The 26,371-nt window shown below is 39.3% G+C and overlaps 1 protein-coding gene across 1 annotated transcript in view; it reads right to left on the reverse strand.

The window, feature by feature from the left end:
• Window positions 1-3,175: 3,175 nt before the first annotated feature.
• Window positions 3,176-26,371, reverse strand: part of LOC140128248 (receptor-interacting serine/threonine-protein kinase 3-like) — a 35,416-nt gene continuing 12,220 nt past the window's right edge. Inside the window, exons 6-16 of the mRNA XM_072149811.1 lie at window positions 23,679-23,728; window positions 21,477-21,635; window positions 19,758-19,843; window positions 14,340-14,478; window positions 13,721-13,815; window positions 13,576-13,612; window positions 8,034-8,128; window positions 7,879-7,906; window positions 7,245-7,300; window positions 4,901-4,934; window positions 3,176-4,650 (exon numbers count right to left, since the gene is read on the reverse strand). Of these exons, the coding sequence (XP_072005912.1) occupies window positions 4,268-4,650; window positions 4,901-4,934; window positions 7,245-7,300; window positions 7,879-7,906; window positions 8,034-8,128; window positions 13,576-13,612; window positions 13,721-13,815; window positions 14,340-14,478; window positions 19,758-19,843; window positions 21,477-21,635; window positions 23,679-23,728 (1,162 nt within the window). The 3' untranslated portion in view covers window positions 3,176-4,267. The remainder of the gene's footprint in view (window positions 4,651-4,900; window positions 4,935-7,244; window positions 7,301-7,878; window positions 7,907-8,033; window positions 8,129-13,575; window positions 13,613-13,720; window positions 13,816-14,339; window positions 14,479-19,757; window positions 19,844-21,476; window positions 21,636-23,678; window positions 23,729-26,371) is intronic.

The raw sequence follows: 26,371 nt of genomic DNA on the forward strand, positions 1-26,371 counted from the left end.
CTATTTTCTAGCCAAGTAGGAAAGCACACTGCTATGCCAGATGAGATGACGCTGAGTTATTAAAAAAATAAACGTAAAATAAAAAAGGAAATGGCAGACTGTGCCTAATTGAAATCCAACCCCTAATAAATTTTCCCACTTCGGTCTTTGCGATGGATATGTGCGTCACTAAGCGCAAAACACAGCGGTCGCAACTCTCACTACAAATTGCTCACAATTTGCTAGTAGATGCACTGCAGCAAGGACAGCCACCAGCAGATCAACCAGAAATCAAATATATATAGCGCTACTGTAGGCGTAAGTAAGCCGTTTGGATTCTCCTATGGCTATTTTCTAGCCAAGTATGAAAGCACACTGCTATGCCAGATGAGATGACGCTGAGTTATTAAAAAAATAAACGTAAAATAAAAAGTAAATGGCAGACTGTGCCTAATTGAAATCAAACCCCTAATAAATTTTCCCACTTTGGTGTTTGAGGTGGATATGTGTGTCACTAAGAGCTAAACACAACGGTAGCAAGTCCCCCTGCAAATTCCTCACAATATTGTACTAGCTGCACTACTAGTGCCAGCAAGCCCAGCCACAAGCAAACAAAAAAAAAAAGTATAACGTTATTGTAGCCCTAAGAAGGGCTGTTGAGTTCTTGTTGAATCACTCCTGCCTAACACTATTCTAATAGAACACCCTAACGCTTTCCCTGACCAGCAGCAGCTCTCTCCCTAGCGGCATCCAGACACAGAATGATGCGAGCAGCGCGGGCAGCGGCTAGTCTATCCCAGGGTCACCTGATCTGGCCAGCCAACCACTGCTATCGACGTGTAAGGGTACCACGTCATGCTGGGTGGAGTGCAGAGTCTCCTGGCTTGTGATTGGCTCTGTTTCTGGCCGCCAAAAAGCAAAACGGCGGGAGCTGCCATTTTCTCGAGCGGGCGAAGTATTCGTCCGAGCAACGAGCAGTTTCGAGTACGCTAATGCTCGAACGAGCATCAAGCTCGGACGAGTATGTTCGCTCATCTCTAGTGAAGACCAATTGAAGTGTTACCAATGAATGTGAACTACTGAGCTCAAAAAATGTAGACAGTAGTTAGTTCTTGGGGTTCCTTGAAAAGGTAGTAAAGCCTCTTCTCATTTGATATTGACTGTAATTGTTATTCTGTTAGCTTATTAAATATTTCAGCGCATGACTTATAGCCTGGTGTGTCTTAGGGGACCCTCACAGGTAGCTTGTTATCTGCGGGACAGCATTTATGAAAATCCCCCATCACAAATGCAAAGATTGCTGTGCCCCTGCCGTGCAAAAAAAGCAACATAAAGGGCATCAGCAACCACTGAAGGATGCAGAATTACCACTGGGGTATATTCTGGGGCCTTCCTTCTACATCTGCAGTTAGTCTTTCAGTCCATAAAATATGGTAATTAATTTTAACACCATTTAGATTTTCATGGCTTTTTCTGAGGTTCAATCCAAATAAGAACAATTATATGGAATTCATTCTGCTGTTCAGTAATTCTCATCCTGTTATTCGTCATCAAAAAAAGTATTGCACATAGCATATTGATTACTTTTGATATTACCAGGGCAGGTGCCATCCTACTTATAATAGCCCAGTTTAAAAGCAAAGACAATTATTATCTATGCAAAATTCAAGAGATATTAATAATTTATAAAAAAAAATGAAAGAACATTTTGGTTACTAAAATAATATTGCAAAGAGCCATCGTCTGATGTTCCATTACTGATGACCTGAAGGGAGGGATTCAAGCACACATCTCACAGCTTTTAGTGCATGACATAAAATTGATTTTAACAGATTTGCCAAAAAACTGATCTTTTCTTCTCTCTAATAGTGACTAACTTTTATGTTTCCCTTGGCCTAAGGAATTCTAAAACCCTTTGGACTTCTACTTTACCTGCCACAGATTTGCCATTTTTTTTCAAAGTTGCTTGTATAACATCTGGTTTATACAATCTCTACAATCAAAATGATACCAAGAAAAAAGTTAACTCCCTGAAGAAAAAACAAGCTCTCTGTACACAGAAACATATAATTTTAGGGTAAATATGGTAGGGGGAAACACACATGTAAATTGCCCACATTTCTGTTTGCACCAATTTTCAGAAAACACATGCTTGCCCATGTATTTATAAAGTGTCTACACCAGTTTTCTGTCTGAAAAGACAGAAAAAATGTGCACCTAAAGGGGCGTGTTAGTGCTTAGTTGGAGTTTGAAACACATTTATTACTGACGTGCACCACAGTTCTGACAAGCACACAATATATAGTGCCTTTGCCTTTAAGGGCGTGTATGTGGGGATGTATAAAGGGGATAAGGAGCCCTGGAGAGGGAGATATTATTGAGACTCGGTATAGGGGTTGTGGGAAGTATGAAGAGAAAGAGGGAGACTTGGAGAGGGGGAAGTAGGACTTTGAAGGCCCTGCATAAAGGGGGGCAGGGATCACTTACCATATAAAGAGGGGAGAAAAGGGTCACTATATAAAGGAAGGGAGGCTTTTTTGTATAGAAAGAAGTATAAAGTCAGTGTATAGGGCTATTGCATGTAGACAGGTAATGTATAGAAGAGGACACAGTACAGCAAGTAGATGGTCTGTAACAGAGGGGGACTGCTGCAAAGTGATGGCTACAAAAGATCAGAAATGGACATAATAAACCACTAGCATTGTGTTGTCAAGCAGCTAATCAACTTCCAGATCATATTTCAGTGTGGTGGAATCATTTAGAAAATCTACTTTGAAGTGATATGTAAATTGGTTTTATAACGTCAAGGAGGCGGAGATTCTAACAATGAAGTCAAGCTCTTTCTTCCTCAGAAAGCCCCCTTCACTGTAATTTATAGTCCTGCATCAAGAGACATCACCAATCACAGAGGATGGCTTTCAGTGGCTCTCCTCCTCCTTTTCTTTAAACAACCAATTTACAGCTCACTTAAAAGTTGATTTTCTGCATGATGCTTCCACAAAGAGTCATGAAAGAAACAATAACTAGAACGTGTTACGCTGCTTGACAATATTCTGGAAGTGTATTTATTATGTCAATAAAATGCCAGGTTCCCTTTAAGCTATCTGCACATTTTGTGGATTGTCATGTTGAAAATCTGCATTCAATACATCAATAAGTCTTTTTTTTATATAGACTTTTATTTGATTTTCACATAATATACAACATTTAACAAAACAATACAAGCACTAACACCATATAACATAAACTATACAAAAATGGACATAGAGATGTCCCAATTCCATCATATGGAGTTGGAAAATAAGAATATCTACATATATGTTGTTTTTATAAACATCAGTTCTCAGGAAGACAAAAGAAAAAAAGACCAAAGTCATTGATTGACCTAGTTGAATCTCGATATAGTATCTTAATGATCTATCATATCTAGGACATTTTTTTTCTAGTTTTCTCTCTGATTAGGGGTGTTGATTAGACTAGTAATGCCTTTTCTTAGATGTAATATTCTTTTATTATTCTAATCATATTTAAAAAATTGCAGTTTTCCAGTTACAATCCTCCAGTAGTCATGTACTGATGAACAAGCCCAGGATTGCATGGTAATGGTCAGCTAAGGGTAGGGAACATTTAGGGAATGCTGTGATCCTAACCGGTCTGGAATCTACAGTTGGGAAATCCAACTTTTTTGATAGAAAGTCTCTTCCAAGGAATTGATTTCTTTAAACGGTAAACAACAGTATGATGGATACAAAATAGAAAAAAACATAAAAGTAATGTGTCAATCTGGCAGATGATAAAAGTTTTAAAGTTCCGGTTTTTTTTCTGCTTAATGCAGGGGGCATATGTGGAGTTATCCTCTTAAATTACACAAAATCCATTTTCTCTTAATTAAAAACAGGTGGTCCCCTAGTTAAGAGCACCCGACTTACAGATGACCCCTAGTTACAAACGGACCTCTGGATGTTGGTATTTTACTGTACTTTAGCCCTAGGCTAAAATAAACAGCTATAACTTTTATCAAAAGTGTCTGCAATTAAATTTATTGTTAATCCTGGTTCTTATGACAATCCAACATTTATGAAAATCCAATACTCATAGAGACCCAAAGAATTTTGCCTGGAGTTATAATTATAAAGTATACAGTTCCGACTTACATACAAATTCAACTTAAGGACAAACCTGCAGAACCTTGTATGTAACCTGGGGACTGGCTGTACATAGATCTATTAAAGCTTACTCTAATGTTAGAAGTACAACTTAAACTCTGAATGTAGTGAAAAGTAAATCATTATCTTTTCTCTGTGGATTTTCCTGTTGTGGACATGCTATTTCCAGTTACTTGTTGTGTACTGCATGCACCACTAGAATGTTCTTTAGGTGTGGCTTGTACTGGATGGGTGTAAGATTTTTCATCACTTTTATCTGCTGTCTTCTGTTTGCAAGGCTGAACAGTCATAGCTCTTTCTTGTATAGTCTGATTTGCTTGTGGGCTCATTGCTGTATTATAGTGACTCATGGGCTGTTTTGGTTGAGGACTCATAGCTGTAGGGTGGGTATAAACTGGTTGCCTGTACATCATATTTCGGTAGGGATTTAGGCCTTCTGTCACATTCATGATGCTGTTATCTCCAATTTGAAAATTTGAACTTCCAGTTATATTTATTGTCGTAGCTGGAAAGAGAGGAAAATATGTTAGTTCTTAAGGACAGAAAATAAAATTTTAGAAAAGTGTTATAATGTATTGGGTTTTCTGATGTATGTGACCAAGCAGCTGAAATCCTCTGTTCAATCATACAAACATTAAGGCTTCTAATGGATTGGTTAGAGAATACTAAAGTGCCCCCTCCCATGGTATAGATACAAATGTTTGAATAATGTGTCAGCAATATATATTTTCACTCAACAACAATATTTTACTTACTGTTAGATGGAAAAGGTTGAGAGACGCCAAAGTCCTGAAAGGAGGAACAAAAACAGTTAAGCACTTAGAATGATGCCTTTAACACAGTGGGGCAGATTTATTAAGCTGCCTAAAAGTCAGAATATTCTTAGTTAGCCATGGCAACCAATTACATGACACTGATGTAGACCACTTGCTCCGGATCCTCAGTTACATCTTAAGACCAGCAAATAGACTCTCTAACTATGGGGTTATTCAGATGGCCGTGTCCTTTTTTTCTCGCCCGCAAGAAAAATGGATGGATTACCCTGACCAGTTGGTTGCCCTGCAACAGTTGAGAAAAAAAACAAACAACAACATATGGATGTCATCCGTATGCCATCCGTTTTTTTGGGGAATCAATTTACTTCTATGGAGGTCGTGGTCTGCATGTGAGAAAAAAAATGTGCACTCTGCAGGCTTCACATCAGTGAAAAAAAAACTGATGTGTGAACAGACCCATAGGAATCAATGGGTCAGTATGCATCCCGCCAAAAAGTGAATAGCATACAAACCTCAGAATGCCGTCTGAATGAGCCCTAATAGAGCATTTTATGTGTCATCAGGAAGTCAGTTTCATTATTCATTCCTATGACAGCATTGATGTAAGTCTCATAGGAATGAATAGAGAAACTACCTTCCTATCCACTTTAAGGAAATCTACCATCAAAATCAAGCATGATGAACCAGGAACACTTACTCATAGATTTATCTACCTTGACTGTGGTAATCTTATATTTGTTATCCATTTCCTCATTTATTTTAAAAATCGTCTTTTAAAATTATTCTAAAGAGCCAGAACCTCTCCGTGCTATACGGCTGTTAGACTATCTCACCTTTCCTCTGCCTGCTGTAATCTCACACAGTGGGAGGGGTAAATGCTTCTGCACAATATAACAGTCTGTGAAGCTACATAATGGAGGGGCTCTGGTTGGTAACAACCCCCGGAGCCTTTCTGGCTTATTAGCATAATTTTAAAAGTTGGTTTGATAATTAAGGAGGCCATGGATAACAAATATAAGAAGGTTGAAGGTTTACCACAGACACAGTGCCTGGATCTATGAGTAAGTGTTGGCAGTTTATCATGTTTGACTATGGTAGATTTCTTTTAAGGCGCCGAGTCTGATTGGTCACATGACATAAATGTGGTCTAGAAGAGTCTGGATAACTCACACATGTCCCCTTCACTTTTTTATTTCCTATTCAGCAGTGTTTTTTGCTAATGCATACATATTGGTGTTATATCCATTGGTCATCCAGAGATTAGCCTCTGGCAGTGGAATCACCACAGAATATGAATCCAGAAGAACTGCTGCAGTTTGAGTAAATGGACGAGTAACCATAATAACACAGCTAAGCAACTAGACAAAGAACAGATTCTTGATTCTGTGATCGATAGGGATCCTAATGATAATGATGACCAAGGTATTGGTCATCAATATCAATAATTTAGACAAACCATTTATATCTAGCCCATAACAATAAGAATAATAGTATTATTATAGGAAGTTGAAATCCCGCATCTGATGTCAGAGGAGAGTCAGGAGGCCCCCAATACTTTGTAGATAGTCAGTCCCAGTTTCATTATTAATAAAATAATTTCAGTTACCGTATGTACTCGAGTATAAGCCGACCCGAGTATAAGCCGAGACCCCTCGGCTTATACTCGACTCGAGTATAAGCCGTGGGTGGGAAATGCATTGGTCACAGCCTCCCAGTATATAGTCAGCCAGCCCCCAGTAGTATATAGCCAGACAGCCCTCAGTAGTATGTAGCCAGACAGCCCCCAGTAGTATACAGCAAGCCTGACCTGTGTAGTGTACAGCCAGCCTTCCCCATGTAGTATACAGCCAGCCCATCCCATCTAGTATACTCACCCTTTGACGGCCCCGTTGTCTATACGGCTCTGCTCCTCTTCAATCTTCCATCTTCTTTAAAAGCCTGCAGGGCGTGGCCATGTTTCCTTCCGGCCAGCAGGCGCATACTATGACGCGGCCGCTGCTGACACAGTATGCGCCTGCTGGCCGGGATATACGGTTGGTATGCTCTGCAGGCTTTTAAATAAGATGGAAGATTGAAAAGGAGCCGCGAGGAAGAAAGAAGCGGAGCCGCACGGACATCGGGGGCGCCGCCCGGACATCGGGGGCGCCGCCCGGACATCAGGGAGCCGTGCCGAACATCGGGGCCTGTCGGAGGGTGAGTGTATAATTTTATTTTTTTATGTATAAGCCGAGGTGAAGTTTTTCAGCACATTTTTTGTGCTGAAAAACTTGGCTTATACACGAGTATATACAGTATTTTATTTTTTCTTGCTTTACTAACTTACAACTTGAGGTCTGTATGGATGTCTAGGGAAACATTGAGGCCATCCTGGAGGAACACCTGCAAGAAAGTACATCATAATTATGATTTCCCTTAGCTACTTAAAGGGGTTTGCCATTGTTTTTGTAATGTGTGTTTATGTGTGTGTGGGGGGGGTGATATTAGATAATAGAATACACATCTATTAAAAGTTCTGCAACACTTTTCTGATAAGCAAAGTGAAACCTCCTGTCTTTTACCTCATCAGCCAGACATACCTGACCATAAAATGGCTGCAGATGGAGGGTCATGTGATCTCTATCTATCCATGAGCAATCGCCCTACCAGGACCTTAATCTTATATTTATGAACACTATCACAAGGTCCTGGAAGGGTGATTGTTCATGGTCCAATAGAGATAACATGACTCTACATCTGCGGTCATTTTATGTCTGGCGGATGAGGTAAAAGACAGGAGGCCCCCAAATGAAACAGAAAGTATAAGGAAAAAAACGAAATGACATATCTGCTTTAAAAATTATAACACTTATACAATATTGTAGGATATACACTTATCCTAAAAAAATTAAAGCTGTCAATAAAATATCCCTGTATCGTTAATAGAATGAATGACCCTCTGAGGTGATATAGACACTTACCTTGGTAATGTTGAGGACTATAATAACCCTAGATGAAACAACAAAAATGTATGTGTTAGCAAAGGTTACTGATGATACCGACAATATATACATATATGCCTTCAAAATGCTGTATGTGATAACATGGAAGATCATTGAACATATAGTTGTCATACCATAGGGCCTGGCATGTGACCATGTCGTATAGTTTCTGGATGAGGCCTTGCATGTGGATGTTGCATGTTTGGAAAGCTTGTTACAGGTTCAGGCCCTGACAGATGGGGATACATATGTTATAACTTGAATAAATAAGTAAATATATAAAAAGTATTATTTTCGGACTATGTAGCACATATATGTCACAAATCTTCTGCTAAGATAGAGGATTTCCTATACCTGCTGGAGATCGTCGCTCCCAGGTCATCAGGGAGCGGCGATCGGTTGCCATGACAGCCATGGGTCTTCTGAAGACCCGAGGCTTTCTCGTTTTAACCCATTGATTACAATGTGCGATTCACACATTGTAATGAATGAGGAGGAAAATCCCCATATACTACCATACAGTAGTCAATCATACAACCTATTGTTGAAGTACCCTAGGGGGTCTGAAAAAAAGTAAAAATAAAAAAAACTTAAAAAAATTATATTAAATAAACCGAAAAATTCAAATCACCCCCCTTTCCCTAGAACTAATATAAATATAAATAAACAGTAAAAATCCTAAACACTTTAGGTATCGGAACGTCCAAACATGGATGACTTTTGCCATTTTGAAAAAATTCTATAAAAATTAATCAGAAGGTCGTACAGTCCTAAAAATGGTAGCATTGAAAACTTCATCAAAAGTCACAAAAAGTAACACCACCCACAGCTCCTACACCAAACTATAATAGTGGCATAAAATGGCAAAATATAAAAAAAACTTTTTTGTACAGGAGGTTTTAATTTTTGTAAATGTATGAAAACATTATAAAACCTATACAAATGTGGCATCCCCATGATCTCAACAACTCAAAGAATAAAGTAGACATGTCATTTGGGTCGCACAGTGAAAGTCGTAAAATCCAAGCCCACAAGAAAATGCCGCACATGCATTTTTTTTTACCAATTTCACTGCATTTGGAAATTTTTTCCTGCTTCCCAGTACACAACATGGAACATTAAATACTGTCACTATGAAGTGCACTTTGTTATGCAGAAAACAAGCCATCACACAGCTCTTTACGTGTAAAAAAAAAAATATAGATTTTTGATGGTGGGAGTGAAAAATGGAAATGAAAACACAAAAAAGGGCCAGGTCTTGAAAGGGTTTGTCATTGTTTGTGTCTGTTATGTCACTTTTCTGTTCCTTCAATTATTTCCATTGTTTTGCACTTCAATGGAGTGGAATGGGGATAAAGGAGAGAAGTGTGAGCATAACCTGTCAGATAGCTAACAAGGAGAATGTCTGAAAGGGTTTCCTACTACCTCCAGTTGAGTTTCAGTATATACAAACTTCTGTAAAAAGATAATAATCTACAAATTGAAATATGCATAATTAGTTTGACTTTAATGAACTTGAGGGGTCTACAAGCAAAGAATTAAAATTTTACATGTAATCTCTGTTCTTCAGAGGACCTTCTTCTCTCTAACCATTTCTCACAATCCATGATTTCTCCTGTGGATCTCCTATACTCTGGAACTATACCAATATGTGTCAGATTGTCCCCTACCTTCCAATCCTTCAAACGTGATCTGAAAACCCACCTGTTCATGATTGTCTACAATACACAAATAACTGCACTGCTCTTCAACCTTGTGTCCCATCTCCCCACCCATATAGATTGTGAGCCCTTATTGGCATGCATGGTCCTCCTCCCATGTATCTCCTGATCACTGTAGTTTTGTATTTGTACTTACATTTGTTTTTGTTTTAATGTAATATATGTGAACCCCTTACTGATTCTACAGAACCATGGAATTAACCCCTTAACGACTTGGCCTTTTTTAGTTTTTTCACTTCCATTTTTCACACCCCACCTTCAAAAATCTATAACTTTTTTATTTTTCCACATAAAGAGCTCTGTGATGGCTTATTTTCTGCGTAACAAATTGCACTTCGTAGTGACGGTATTTAATATTCCATGGCGCGTACTGGGAAGCGGGAAAAAAATTCCAAATGCAGTGAAAATGGTGAAAAAACACATTTGCGACGTTTTCTTGTGGGCTTGGATTTTACAGCTTTCACTGTGTGCCCCAAATGACAGGTCTACTTTATTCTTTGGGTTGCTACGATCACAGGGATACCACATTTGTATAGGTTTTATAATGTTTTCATACATTTAAAAAAATTAAAACCTCCTGTACAAAAATTTTTTTTTTGATTTTGCCATCTTCTGGCGCTAATAACTTTTTTATACTTTGGTGTACGGAGCTGTGGGTGGTGTCATTTTTTGCGACTTTTGATGGCGTTTTCATTGCTATCATTGTTAGGACTGTGCTACCTTTTGATCACTTTTTATTAATTTTTTTATATTTTCCAAAATGGCAAAAAAATGTCATTTTTGACTTTGGACGCGATTTTCCGTTACGGGGTTAAAAACCGTTATTATATTTTGATAGATCGGACATTTTCAGACGCGGTGATACCTAATGTGTTTATGATTTTTACTGTTTATTAATATTAATATCAGTTCTAGGGAAAGGGGGGTGATTTGAATTTTTAGGTTTTTTTAATATAATTTTTTTTTTTAAACTTTTTTTTACTTTTACTTTAACTATTTTTCAGACTCCCTAGGGTACTTTAACCCTAGGTTGTCTGATCGATCCTACCATATACTGCCATACTGCAATATGGCAGTATATGGGGATTTTACTCCTCATTCATTACAATGTGCTGATAGCACATTGTAATGAATGGGTTAAAACTAGACAGCTTCGGGCCTTCTTGAGGCCCGATGCTGTCATGGCAACGGATCACCGCTCCCCGTGACGTCATCGCCGGCGGCTAGCACCGATCGTGGGTGTTACCGGTAAGCCTTTGCTGCAATATGCAGCAAAGACTTACCGGCTATGGAGAGGGCTCGGCCCGCGAGCCCTCTCCATGCACCGGGACCCATGCGTCGGGAATGGGTTAATAGTGCTCTATAAATACTGTAAATAATAATAATATTACAACACATAACAAGCATATGTTTCTTTTCCTTCCATTATCTCAATGCCATATTGCAGTGTATTAGTATGTTGCTTTAAGCCAGGGCCGCATCTGCCATGAGGCGAGATGAAAATCTCGCCTCAGGCGGCAGAATGCGGGTCCCTGTAAAGGGCGGCGAAATTCGCCGCTCTAAAGTGGGCGATTCGGGTGTCCATTAACGCCCGAATCACCCACCAGCTAAATAAATCGCGCCTGTCTTTTTAAGACACAGGCGCGATTTATATGCGGAGCGACGCAGCGCCTTTCCGGCAGCTGCGTCGCTCCGTTCTAATCAGTGACACAGGCGTCATGACGTCATGCTGCCTGTGTCACTGTGCGGAGCAGCGGCTGCGAGAAGAGCCGCGTGAAGACCGGGGCCGTGCGCCGAGGGAGCAGCTGTCTGCAGGTGAGTATTATTTTATTATTTTTCATGTACTGTCATTTATTTTATGTGGGGGAGTTATATGTGGCCATAATTGATGTATACTGGGGGGGGGTATACATTACATGGGGCCAGAATTGTTTTATACTGGGGGCGGGGGGGTTTGGTTACTGTATGTATTGTATGGGTCCAAAATTATTTTATACTGGGGGGGGGGGGTACTGTATATATTTTATGGGGCCAGAATTGTTTTATACTGGGGGGGGGGTACTGTATATATTTTATGGGGCCAGAATTGTTTTATACTGGGGGGGGGGTACTGTATATATTTTATGGGGCCAGAATTGTTTTATACTGGGGGGGGGGGGGCACTGTATATATTTTATGGGGCCAGAATTGTTTTATACTGGGGGGGATGCAGTATATATTATATGGGGCCAGATTCATTTAAACTGTGGGGGGGGGGGATTGTGTATATTATATGGGGCCAGATTCATTTAAACTGGGGCGGGGGGATTGTGTATATTATATGGGGCCAGAATAATTTTATACTGGCGGGCTGTATATATTGTATGAGGCCAGATTATTCTTTTCCTGGGGGGGTTATATATTTATATGGGTCCAGATTTTAGCTGGGGGGCTGTATATGGGATACAGTATATTACTAAGCTGGGGGGCTGTATATGGGATACAGTATATTACTAAGCGGGGGCTGTATATTGGATACAGTATATTACTAAGCTGGGGGGCTGTATATGGGATACAGTATATTACTAAGCGGGGGCTGTATATGGGATACAGTATATTACTAAGCTGGGGGGCTGTATATGGGGTACAGTATATTACTAAGTGGGGGTGTATATGGGATACAGTATATTACTAAGCTGGGGGGCTGTATATGGGGTACAGTATATTACTAAGCGGGGGCTGTATATGGGATACAGTATATTACTAAGCTGGGGGGCTGTATATGGGATACAGTATATTACTAAGCTGGGGGGCTGTATATGGGGTACAGTATATTACTAAGCTGGGGGGCTGTATATGGGGTACAGTATATTACTAAGCTGGGGGGCTGTATATGGGGTAAAGTATATTACTAAGCTGGGGATGTATATGGGGTACAGTATATTACTAAGCTGGGGGGCTGTATATGGGATACAGTATATTACTAAGCTGGGGGGATGTATATGGGATACAGTATATTACTAAGCTGGGTGGATGTATATGGGATATAGTATATTACTAAGCTGGGGGGATGTATATGGGATACAGTATATTACTAAGCTGGGGGGCAGTATATAGAGCACAGTATATTACTAAGCTGGGGAGGATGTATATGGGATACAGTATATTACTAAGCTGGGGGATGTATATGGGATACAGTATAATACTAAGCTGGGAGGGCTGTATAGGATACAGTATATTACTAAGCTGGGGGGCTGTATATGGGATACAGTACATTACTAAGCTGGGGGGACGTATATTAGGGGGTGCTATATATTCACATTGGTCAGGGGAGCACGGTATGTAAAATCATGTAACATAATAACAGGGTGGGATATATTAGTTATAGGATACAATAGATTACTTTGCATAATTTAAACTAAATGTTAGGGAGTCTGTATTAATAAATTGGGGGTGTTGTATATTGATTGGTGCTGTGTATGCTATAATTCCAGTAGAATATATATAATGAAGGGATGTTTTGTATGTGGGGAGAGTGCGGTCAGTTGTGTTGTGAGGGGTATATACTTCATACTGTAAGTGACTGTGGTATTTTTAGGGACGCCGGGTGGAGATGCTGCACGGAGCTGAAGATATCCGGCCGTGAATTAAGCAGTGATACGTCATGGATTGGAGAACCCGGAATGAAGTCCTCCTGATGGAAGAGATTGTCATCTATAAGGTACTAGATGCCACTAATGCCTCTCAGATCCTGTAGTCAGTCACACAGTATCAGGGAGCTGTCTGTAGGGTTGTTAATTGTTAGTAAAGTTTTCAGCATTTACTTAACAGGGAGCGGGGGGGGGGGGGCAGCATTTTAATATTCGCCTCAGGCAGCAAATATGCTAGAATCGGCCCTGCTTTAAGCATATAACTGCAAACTGTCACAATACTGCACATATTACTTATTATATTGCTGTGTAATTTAGGTGTTTACCTGGATAATATGAAGATTGAGGTTTGCAGTTATGTCCCTGGATGGCAAAATAAATATTAAAAGCATTAGAAATAGTAACACTGATGTGTACATAAATGACATCATGTCATACATGTATATGATGAAAGTTCTATTATTTGCATACCATTGCTCCTTGTGGGTAACTTTGTTGTACAGTTTCTGGATGAAATCTTGAAATCTGACTTTGCATATTTTGGGAGGAGTGTACAGGCACAGACTCTGGGTGGCACAGAAAAATATTTATTTAACAACACATTTATAAAGAATTGAGTAGCTTACAAAGTTGTTTTAGCTCTATTAATATCCATGATCTGTTCATAGGATTGGTAGATTGGTGAGGAACCCCTCTCTCCATACTCTCCCTCCGAATGCAAGTGCACCATGTGGAAATGGGCTTATATGTCAGCCTGATCCCCGGAATGCACACATTGTACAGAGGGGAGCCCTTGCATTATACCAAAATATGATGTAAGGACTTCCCATCTGCCCAATGGACTTCAGTGCTGGTGCAACAGTCCATCCGGCAGGATGGAATTCCTCGCATCATAATTTAGTATAATACAAGGACTCCCTTTCTGTGCATGACTGCGCATGTTCACGTGCATTCTGCCTTAGTGTCATGAAATAGAAGAAGACACATAGGATGCGTGTTCAAGTGTTCTTTGGCACTAGCCTAATCCCCACTGAACTAGATATTTTTATTGCATGCATGGTTCATTTTGAATAGATTTATGCCTTTTTACCCGTTAACACAGGTGGTTCTTCAGAAATATTCATAGTTGTTAGTCTGTTAACCATTTCTGACATATCTTTAGTATTTACAGATGCAGTATCTTCTTTATATGAAACATCCACTGTCTTACCAGGAATCATAGAAGTATCCTTTGGAATAGGGAAAGCAAAATTATTTATTAGCACACATCGTGGTAATATATTGTACATACAAAATCCTGACACTCAATTAGGTCGGTATCTCTCGCCCCTAAATATATCTAACATATACCAAACATATAGTGATGTAAGTTGGAGAGGGTGCAGTATGGTTGCCAAAATGCAGCACACATTCAGCACCATACCGCTCCATACCTCATGAAAAGATAGGACATGGCCTATCTTCTCTTGGCATACGGTGCCGTGCGCCATGTTCCTCTATGGAGAGGAGCAGGGGTGAGCAGAGCTTCCTCTCCCTGGCGCCGCCGTGTGCCCGCCGTGCTACAGTACGGTGGGCAACGGCAGTGTGACTGTGCCCTAAATGTGGTAACAATTCCAGTGAAAATTAGATGGATAATAAATAAATTTGTATTTATATTTATGATATATATATATATATATATATATATATATATATATATATGCTTTTTATGTTATTTGTTATGTTCGTTAATAAAATGGCTGCTGTGGCCAAATGTATACAACAAGAAATCAGTGTCGATGTAGTCTGTATTCAAAGGTTGGAGTGGATGGAAGTGGGGAGGCCACAGAAGCTGTTTGGGGTGAGAGAGAGAATAAGACGGAGCTGCTTAGCATTGCCGTAGTCAAGCATCTTAACCCCTTAAGGACGCAGCCATTTTACAGCTTAAGGCTCAGCCCGATTTTTTGGATTCTGACTTGCTTCGCTTTATATGGTTATAACTTTTGAACACTGTTACTTATCAAAACGATTCTGAGATTGTTTTTTCCCCACATGTTGTACTTCATTTTAGTGGTAAATTTTGGCAGATAAGTTTTGCGTTTATTTACAAAAAAAAGAAAATATGATGAATTTTTTGAAAAATTTGCCATTTTCGAAATTCTAAATCATCACGTTTTCAGGCAGATAGATTTACCAGCTAAATAAGTTGCTGAATAACATTTCCCATTTGTCTACTTTACATTTTCATAATTTCTGAAATGTCTGGATAATTTATTTTGACGTCACGCGGCTTACAAATAGAATATCGCTTTTCCGGATTTTCAGAATTGACTATTTTGGGGATAAATACAGTTTTGAATGAAATTTTACATATTTAGCATCAAAACCCCCTATATAATCTACCCATTTTCAAATCTGCACCCCTCAAACTATCAGAAACAGCTTTTACGAAGATTGTTAACCCCTTGAGATCTTCATAGTAATTGAATCAAAATGGAGGTGAAATTTAGAATGGTCATATTGTTCCCTTATACGTTCATTTAGCACCAAAATTTACACATTTCCAAAATATAAAAAGAGAAAACCCACCATACAATTTGTTCTGCAATTTCTCCTGAGTACAAAGACCCCCCACATGTGGCCGTTACTTGTTTTATGGGGGCACAGCGAGGCGCAGAAGGGAAGGAGGGCGCTGCAGCTGCCAGGATTTTAGTTTCCTCATTGGCCCCTTTTGAAGGCTATAAAATTTTCGCTTTTTCGTTATTGGGGCCATGTGACGGCATTTTTTTTGCGGGATGAGATGCTTTTTCCATTGTTACCATTTTGGGGTTGGTATCACCTATTGTTGAAAATTTAGGAACTTTTTTTGAGGGCAGGAGTAGAAAAGCATCAATTCTGTACTGGATTTTTGACTTTTTTTTTTTTGGTGTTCACCGTATAGACTAATAGTCATGTTATCTTTATTCTATGGGTTGATACGATTACGGGGATACCAGACATGAATATATTTTCTTACGTTTTACTAAATTTGTCAAACAAAACCCTAATGTGGGGAAAAATCTATAATTTTTGTATTGCCATCTTCCAAGTGGCATAACTTTGTTACGTTTTTGGCTACGGAGCTGGTTGATGGCTTGTTTTTTGCGGGACATGTTGTACTTTGCACCAGTATCATGTCTGAGTACATATGGTTTTTTGGTCGCATTTTATATCATTTTTTGTGGGATTGAAAAGGTAAAAATCATAATTTTTGGAGGGTTTATAACAGTTTTTTTTTACGGCGTTTATCGTGGGGGTTCAATAATGATTTACTTTTATTCTACGGGTTGTTACGGACGCGGTGATACTATATATGTGGGGTTTGTGTTATGATTTAGACTTTTTTTTTGAGTTATATGTCTCTTTATATGTTTTGGGGGTTTGGGGCATTTTTAGTGATTTATGACTTTATTTTTTTATTGAATAACTTTTTTTTTTACTTTTTCACTTTTATACCATGGGATATGAACAAGCAATCATCTGATTGCTTCTTCATGATAATATTCTGCAATACTCATGTATTGCAGAGTATTATCAGTGTCAGCCTATACACTTGCATAGGCTGGCACTTTGCCAGTAAGATGACGTCACAGACGCCATCTTACTGGCAATTCTTGCTAGTAACTCTGGGGTCCAGATCGGACCCCAGAGTTACTATAGCAACGATCGGCGCCCCCCGAAAACGGTTCGGGGGGGGCGATCGTGGGGGAAAGACCCCCCAGATACTTGTTAGATGCCGCGGTCGCGCTGACCGCGGCATCTAACGGGTTAAGCACCCGCGATCGGAGACAACTCCGATCGCGGGTGTTACACTGGGGTGCCGGCTATTAGTTACAGCCGGCACCCCGTGTTTCCCGATGCCGGTTCGGCTCTGATCCAGAGCCGAGCCGGCATAGGAGCCGTGGCGGATATATCCGCCACTGAGCGCTAAGTCACTGCGCTCCGTGGCGGATATATCCGCCGCGGAGCGTGAAGGGGTTAAAGAAAAATGGATGCCTTTTAAAGAGATGATCAGATTTTCCTGTGGTAGATAAATGTAAATTTAAGCCATATACAGGCGGTCCCCTACTTAAGAACACACGACTTACATACGACCCCTAGTTACAAACGGACCACTGGATTTTGGTAATTTATTGTACTTTAGTCCTAGGCTACAATAAACAGCTGTAACAGTTATCAGAGGTGTCTGTAATGAAGCTTTAGTGTTAATCCTGGTTCTTATGACAATACATCATTTTTAAAATCCAATTGTCACAGAGACCAAAAAAGTTCTGGCTGGGATTACAATGATAAAATATACTGTTCTGACTTACATACAAATTCAACTTAAGAACAAACCTACAGACCCTATCTTGTATGTAACCCGGGGACTGTCTGTACTGAATATCTTTGTTCGAGGCATTGGTTCGGCCTCACCTGTAATATGCCGTCCAGTTCTGGGCACTGGTCCATAAAAAGGATGCCCTGGAGCTGGAGAGGGTTCAATGTAGAGCCACAAAAATGATAAGGGGTATGAAGGGTCTCAGTAATGAGGAAAGATTAAGACAACTAGATTTATTTAGTTTGGAAAAGAGACGACTACGAGGGGACATGATCAACTTATATAAATATATGAGTGGTCCATACAAAAATATGGTGTAAAGTTGTTCCAGATTAAATCAAATCAAAAGACAAGGGGGCACTGTCCCTGTCGGGAGCAAAAAGGGTTTAATCACCAGAGGGCCCTTTTACTGTGAGAACTGTAAATATGTGGAGTAGCCTGCCTCAGGCGCTGGTCACAGCAGGGACAGCAGAGAGCTTCAAGAAGGGTCTAGATGCCTTTTTACACCTAAGTAACATTGATGGTTATGTTATATAGAATTGTTGTCCCTAAATCCCTTTCTCATCCAATCCCTTCCCTTCCCTGGTTAACCCTGACGGACAAACTATGATACTATGAATACCTTCTATAGGAAAATAATAGACCAGATGCTATGACATTCAAGTCTTCTGGATTCTATGTCTTCTGTACTTTTATTTATAATATGACAGAAATATTTCTCTTGCATAAATAGAAGTGGGAACAGACATTTCTATGACATTTTTCTTTTACTTTTGTTTTATGTTTGTTTTTGCCTCACTGTATATTAATACTGTATAGTCTTTTTGTTTTGGTTTTTGTGTAAAATTAATAGAAATGTTAAAAAAAATCCTGATGCATCCTCTAGATGTGTGACATCAGTTGGCCTAATCCACCAATGTTAGCAAAGAACACTAAATAATAGACGGTTTGCGTGTGACAGCAGTAAAACCGTTAATTAGAATCATTCATTGCTATACTTTACATATTGTTATTTATTTACATTATATTCTAACAGTGGCTAACAATGGTTTTTAGCATGCAACATTTGTTATCTCGATGTATGTCACCATGTAATATGTTACAGCACTTTGTGTTGAAGTAAAAGAGAAAACATCCAGCTCACCTCCCCCCAGGGTGCATAGAGACAAAACACACTCCTTCATTGTAAATACAATCCAAGATATAAATGTAGGTCAGCAATCCCATTAAAGCTCCTCAAGACTATCTCTAAATAGGTTAAAATATCTGTAGCAGCGTAGCAGGAAAGGGAATCACTTACTCAATGTATTTCAGGCCAGTATGGTGCATCCTCTGAACATAAGAACACATCATAGCTGTAATAGCCTGTACCCAGGACACAACTATCCATCACCTGGGACCTGTGAATTCATGCCATCAAAATCATGGACACTTACTCATAGATACAGACACTGTGACTGTGGTAATCTTCTTATATTAGTTATCCATGATCTTCTATCTTCTATAATCAACATATACAATTATATAAATGGGCCTGAAGGGCTCCTGGGGGTGTTACCAAAGCCAAATTCACAGACAGTGGAAGTGCTCTGTGCACACTCTAATAGCCTGTGAATCTGCAGCACGGAAGGAGGAATTAGTATAATTAGAGCAATTTTAAAAGTTGATTTTAGATGGAAAGAGGTTATGGATAACAAATATAAAAAGATTACCACAGTTACTGTGCCTGGATCTATGAGGAAGTGTCCCTGGTTTATCATGATGGATTTTGATGGTAGATTTCTTTTAACCATTTGGTTTCTGGATTTATAAATAAACCTTGAACCTTGAAAATAATTTTTACATTAAATGTAAATGTATGGGAACACAGTATGTCACAAGTTGTAGAGTTTTATGGAAATCCCGTCTACATAATTTGTCCTCCTGCCCACAACAAATGTAGCTTCACTGGGTGCAAACAACAGTCCCATAGACCATTGTTTGTCTCCTATGTGGGTGAGCTACATTCATTAGCCAATGACAATTGAAAAATCATTCTGGGCTGTGGAATCCATGGCCATGTGCATGAAGCCAAAGAAGGACCTGGGCTATTGAAACAACAGCTTACACACATCTTACATTCAAATGTGTTACAGCAGTCTGCAATAGGATCTTTTAAAATATACTCACCAACTTGTCTTGTACATGTCTTACTGCTCGTCTCACTTCACATGTGCTATAGGAATTGAAAAATCTCTCCCATTTGTTACAGCATTCTGTTAGTGGTACAAAGCATGAAAAAATCCACTAAGTAAAGGTTTGAACAGGGAATTTGTTCTAGTACTTTCTGCAACCTAAAATGTTTTCTATACATTGGAACAGATGTCTTAGGTATCACATGTTCAAATGAATGCAACATTATCAGAAAATGTTTGTGTGTAAACACACTGGCCCAGATTTATTAAAGTGTTTGCACCACTTTTTTTTGTCTGACTTTGCAAGACTTTGCAAGAATGTGCTAACTGCTGGCACATGTATTTATAAAGTGTCTGCATCACGTGTTGTCAGTGTCACGTCAGATGACAGGGCCCCCTGACACTGTTAGGCCCCAAAGCGGCTGCCATAGCTGCAACCACTGTACAAGCAGTCCCCGGGTTACGTACAAGATGGGTTCTGTAGGTTTGTTCTTAAGATCAATTTGTATGTAAGTCCGAACTGTATTTTTTATAATTGTAACCCCAGCCAAAATAGTTTTGGTCTTGGTGACAACTGGATTTTAAAAAAATTGTGTTGCAATAAGAACCAGGAATAACAATAATGCTTACCGCATATAATCGAGTATAAGCCAAGTTTTTCAGCACAAAAAATGTGCTGAAAACCCTAATTAGGCTCATACTCGGATCAAGGAAAAAAAAGAAAGTGTAGTCACCTTCCAACGACCCCCCGGCAGGTTCTCTTCTATACATCGATGCCCCGGGATCCCCCGTGGTCCGTTGCAGGCATCGTGACATTCTAATGTGTGCTTCAGGATTGGTACACACTATGATGTCAGCGAGCGGCTGATGTCATGGTGTCTGCAACGGACTGCGCACACTGCGCACATAGGGACACAGAGCCGATGGTGGAGCCTCGATGGATAGAAGAGGACCTGCCAGGGGGCGTCAGAAGGTGAGTAAACCTTTTGTTTTTTTCCTACGGGCATTATATTGGGGGCAGGGGCTGACAAGCAATATACTTCAGGGGGCTGGCAGGCTATATACTGGGGGGACTGTGACCAATGCATTTCCCACCCTAACTCAAGTCAATAGGTTTTTTCCAGTTTTTTTGTGTTAAAATTAGGCATCTCGGCTTATACTTGGGTTGCCTTATACTCAAGTATTTACGGTAATTGCAAACACCTGTGATAACTGTTACAGCTGATTATTATACCCTAAGGCTAAAGTACAGTAAAATAGCAACATCCAGAAGACCGTTTGTAACTAGGGGACGTCTATAAGTCGGGTGTTCTTAAGTAGGGGACCGCCTGTAGTTATGCCCCTTTGTCGGAGCAGTGCAGGGGGCACCAGATTCATGCACTCTGCACACTCCACATTAGTGCAGTTTGCACTATTCTTGATAAATGTGGGCCACTGTTTTTTCCCTGTATACATGCATATAAATGTTGTACATGTCTGTATGGTGTTGTTGCTATCTCTATGCCAGTGAAATATAAATATTACAGGCTTATCCTTAACCCTAATCTCTAGAAAAGATTTTAAAATACATAATTTATACTAATATGTATTTTGACAGTTTATTTTTTGTCTTCTGGGTGTGTTTCTTTTACTACTTTATTTATATTGCAGTGTACAGGAGAGAGACACAGCACTTCTTATAGTAACCAGAGCCAAGTTATCAGGTGTTACTTACCACTGAAGGGAGGCCTCTTGAACTTGTCATTATCCCAGCAGCGTTTCGTCAATTCAAGTACCTCATTTATATATTTCACTGATGACTTATTTTCCAGTTCCTTAAGACATGGACGTTGACCACGAGGAACAAGTTCACGTATCAAAGCAGATTTGGCAACTAACAGATAATATATAAATGTAGTAATTAGTGGATAACCTGCTTACTGTTTAATCTTTGCCCTTTAACCCCTTTCTACAAACCTCCATACCATTATATTGGTGGCAAGGTGAGTAAAGCATTCGTGTGACTGCTGGCTACTGGGGCTATTAGTGTTACAGCTTGCTACAGGCATTAGTGCAGCGGTGGATTAAGACTGCTATGGGCCATGGGCTGTATAAATATTATAGCCCCTACAAGTCTTTGATTCACTTCCTATATATGGTGCTATAATAAAGCTTCTTGGAGAATAGGGGATGTGTCTCTTCTGCCTGTTTTCAATCTGCGGTTTCAGGACCTTTGGAGGACCTTCAAAGTCCTGAAATAGCTCTTGTGTACATGTGTATTGAGAGCAGGAACACATGTACGAGGATTTCATGTACGAAGGTATAAAATATTCATATTAAATTTGGTCTGTGATTTGGGTGGCCATCGACCCGCTGGTGCTGTGACTACTAGGGGCATCACTATAGCTACTGCCTACTGGCATTATCACTGGGACTACTGACGGTAGGCGCTGTGATGACTGGGGGATCACTATGACTACTAGCTACTGAGGGCAGGTGCTGTGACTAGTAGGAGCATCACTGTGACGACTGGCCACTGGGGGCAGGAGCTGTGACTACTTGTGGCATTAAAAAGGTTGATAACCTCTACTCTAGGGTTAAAGTACCCCTGGTGGTCTATAAATACAGTAACAAAAAATGTTAATAAAAAGTAAAAAAGTAAAGTTCAAATACCCCCGCTACAAATGGTATAAAAATAAAATAGGTATTGTCCTGATCCAAAAGTCCTAATCTATCAAAATATTAAAATGTTTTTTTCCCAAAAGTGAACCCCTTAATGGAAAATAGTGTGTCCAAATTGGCACATTTTCACCATTTTACACTTCATAGAAATTTAAATAAAAAGTTATCAAGGTTATACAGTCCAAAACAGGTAGCAATGAAAAAAATTACACCTTACATAGCTTCATACTCTAATAACTTTTGCATATTTTGGTGTCAGAATATGGTGAAACAAAGAATATTTTTGGGGATAAAAGGATTTCATTTTGAAAATCTATTAAAAAATGACTAAAACCCTTACATTTCATATCTCTGTGACTGTCAATTTCACCGCATTTAAGATTTTTCCCCCACTTTTCCATATGCAACAATTTGTCATGCAGAAAACAAGCCCCCATAATACTAAATGGAGGAGAGCTAAAAATGGAATAGCAAAACCGAACAATGGCATAGGAAGGAAGGGGTTAATGTGCAGTAAGATGTATGTTTTAGTGTCTGTATACTTTTTCCATGCACACTATAATTTAAACTATGGGGGTCATTTACTAAGGGCCCGATTCGCGTTTTCCCGACGTGTTACCCGAATATTTCCGATTTGCGCCGATTTCCCCTGAATTGCCCCGGGATTTTGGCACACGTGATCGGATTGTGGCACATCGGCGCTGGCATGCACGTGACGGAAATCGGGGGGCGTGGCCGAACGAAAACCCGACGGATTCGGAAAAACCGCCGCATTTAAAAAAAAAAATCTGTTGCGGAGCTTGCACTTACCTTCACTCAGCCCGGCTCGGTGAACTCCAGCATGTTCCAATGCTTTTCAGCGCAGCAGTGCCACCTGGTGGAACGGCGGAGGAACTACCTTAATGAATCCCGGCCGGACCCGAATCCAGCGCAGAGTACGCGCCGCTGGATCACGAATGGGCCGGGTAAATAAATCTGCCCCTATATCTCTTACCCATGGGATAGAAGCATTAAACCTAAAGTACAAAGCTTGAAGTAATAAAAAACAATTAATATCAGACATTTTTATGTATGTTATGGATTTTAGTAGATCTGGATATGTTTCACTAAAATATTTCAATGAAGAATAGCAATCGTTTGCTAACCAGTGGAATTAGCACCTCACTTTCAATTATATAGTTAAGATGTACTTTAGGTTTTGTAGCTGAATCTAGAACCCTTTCCTTAAAGCCCCTCCAATGTTATACATTCCTACCAGGATATGGATTCTCCCCTCTTAGAACCACAGCAGATAAGATGGCAAAACTAAAAGAAAAAAAATATATTATTAAATGTGAATTTTAAATGTTTTCTCATTTTAAGTGTAATAGCTAAATAAAAAGCTAATTTTCAGTGAATATTGTATTTGTTTTCTAAAAGTGTAAAACAATCTGAATCATAGAGTTATAAAAAGAACATGGTGAATGAATAAAGAAAACACAAAAAACAATGGGCACAATAGTTGTATACCTTCAATGATTAAAAAAAAATAGATTGTTGGAATGTCACAATATAATTAACGGGTAAAAGTAGCAAAACAAATGACATACATAAAGCGAAAACTGTGTAAGCTGAAAAATGGGTGGTCTACTGAAAGGAAAAAGTTTTACTGTGTAGTGTGCAGAAGGTGCACGTTCTTCATGAATCTGGCACCCGCTGCACTGCTCCGACAGAGTGCACCTTTTTTTGGTGCACCTTTAACATGGGGCGTGCCACACAAATCTGTCGGACAGTGCATGACAACCATGTTGTGTATAGTGCAGCGTGCTTCACAAACGTTTCTTGGACACTTGATAAATACATGTGCAAAACTGGTGCAGGGGCTTAAGTCAATCTTTCAATATTGAAAGAGCTCAAAATAGCGTAATGTATTTTATGTTTAGTATACCAGAGTTTTGCAAATAACATAGCCAAAACCATAATTTTTAGACAATCGTGATACAAAACTACCTATTTTCCAGTTCAGGATGGCAGTATCATTTAGCACCCCCAACATGCCACTTCTGTCAATCTTAATTTAACACATGGCTCCCTTCTCATTCCTTAAAGGTCCTCTTTAAGTTATGCTCAAAAATGTTTCATTTATGGGGGTGTAGTTTACATAATTCCATTCTTTTTGCAGTGCAGTTTTTGTTCTTGTAACAGCAAGATCGGGAGCATTGAGATGTATTCTTGGCACCGCATTGACAGGGCTCCAGGGTAAAACTGAAGGCTTTTGTACCCTTACACGTCTTCTACTTGCTCAAGTTTGCTGTACTGCTCCACATAATAATCCAGCAGTGGAATTTAAAATGTCACTCTAGTGACGTCATTTGTATTGAATTTATTGCATTGCGCACAATGTTTGATAAATTCGGCACATGCTTTTCTGTCTAGCATTTTATATGTCACCTACCCCCTAGAACAGTGATGGCGAACCTATGGCACGGGTGCCAGAGGTGGCACTCAGAGCCCTGTCTATGGGCACCCGCAACATAACCCCAGCTAAGAGTTCGCCAGATAGGACTCAAGGCCTCTTGCAGTCCCAGGACCCTGGAAAGAAGCTACAATGATGATCTGAATTACTTCTTCTTTCTACTGTATTGGTGTCCTCATGTGCCTTTATAATTTAAACCTGTGACAGAACAGGGAGTTATGCTTAAAGTTCCTGCTTAAATTGTCTCATTGGCACTTTGCAAAAAATATGTGGGTTTTGGTTTTAGTTTGGGCACTCGTTGTCTAAAAGGTTTGCCATCACTGCCCTAGAATGATAGGGTTAACCAGGCCTGCTTTTTCACCTACTTTTCAACAGTGGACTGGATGTAAGGACAGATGCACACAGCAGTTAAACTCCGCCATTAGCAATACGTTATTGAACGGGCAGCATACGGCTTTAGTATATTTTAATAAATCAGTGTTAAAGTCCATTATTAAACAGTAGAGCAGATCCTAGTCAGAACTGTTTTTAATTTGTTTTATATTTGCTCAATAAGTTAGAAAACTATTTTGCAACTGAGTTCTAGGATTTATATCTTTCCCACACAGTTACTTGCCGCCAAAGTTTTCACTTTTCACCTTCCTGACACGGCCCATTTTTTTCAAATCTGCCCTGTGTCACTATAAGGGGTTATAACATTGGAACACTTTACCATATTCAAGTGATTTTGAAATTGTTTTCTGGTGACACTTTGCACTTCATGTTAGTTGAAAAATTTTGGTGGTATGTTTTGCGTTTATTTATGAAAAAAATGGATATAAGGTGTAAATTTGGAAAAAATTTCCAAAAACTAGATGACTAACATTTTCCGAATGTCCCGTATGCGGTGGTAATCTTCTGTATGGACACACTCCAGGGCATTGAATGGAAGGTGTATTGAAGAGCAGATTTGCATCGTCACTTTTTAATGTCTATGCCATCTTAATTTTTTCGAATTTGGACATATAAGGGCTAATTTTCTGCGAGATTAAATGCACTTTACAACTTCTTCATTTTAGTCATTAAATTAATGATTTTACTTGATTTTATGAACTCTTCAATGTTTGGAGAAAAAGTAAATAATTCATTCTGGTTTCCTTTCTATTTTTTTTTTGTATTTTTTGGGGCCATACGCCTTACCATAAAAATTATATTTTATCTTTATTCTATAGATCACTACGATTATGGTGATAGCTCATTTATATAGTTTTTAAAAATATATATTTTTACAATTTTACTGAAGAAAAACTAATATAGAGAAAATCTCATTTGTTTTCCTATTGCCATTTTTTCGTAGACATAACAATATTTTTTTGTTGACAGAGCTGGTTTAGGGCTTATTTTTACATGATGAGTTGTCCTTTTCAGTGGTAACATTTTGGCACTTTTTTATCACTTTTTGAAATCACTTTTGGAACTTTTTTGGCAAGTTTTCATAGTATCATAGTATCATA

This window comes from Engystomops pustulosus, chromosome 1, assembly GCF_040894005.1.
Source record: "Engystomops pustulosus chromosome 1, aEngPut4.maternal, whole genome shotgun sequence".
In the NCBI taxonomy this organism is placed as follows: domain Eukaryota; kingdom Metazoa; phylum Chordata; class Amphibia; order Anura; family Leptodactylidae; genus Engystomops; species Engystomops pustulosus.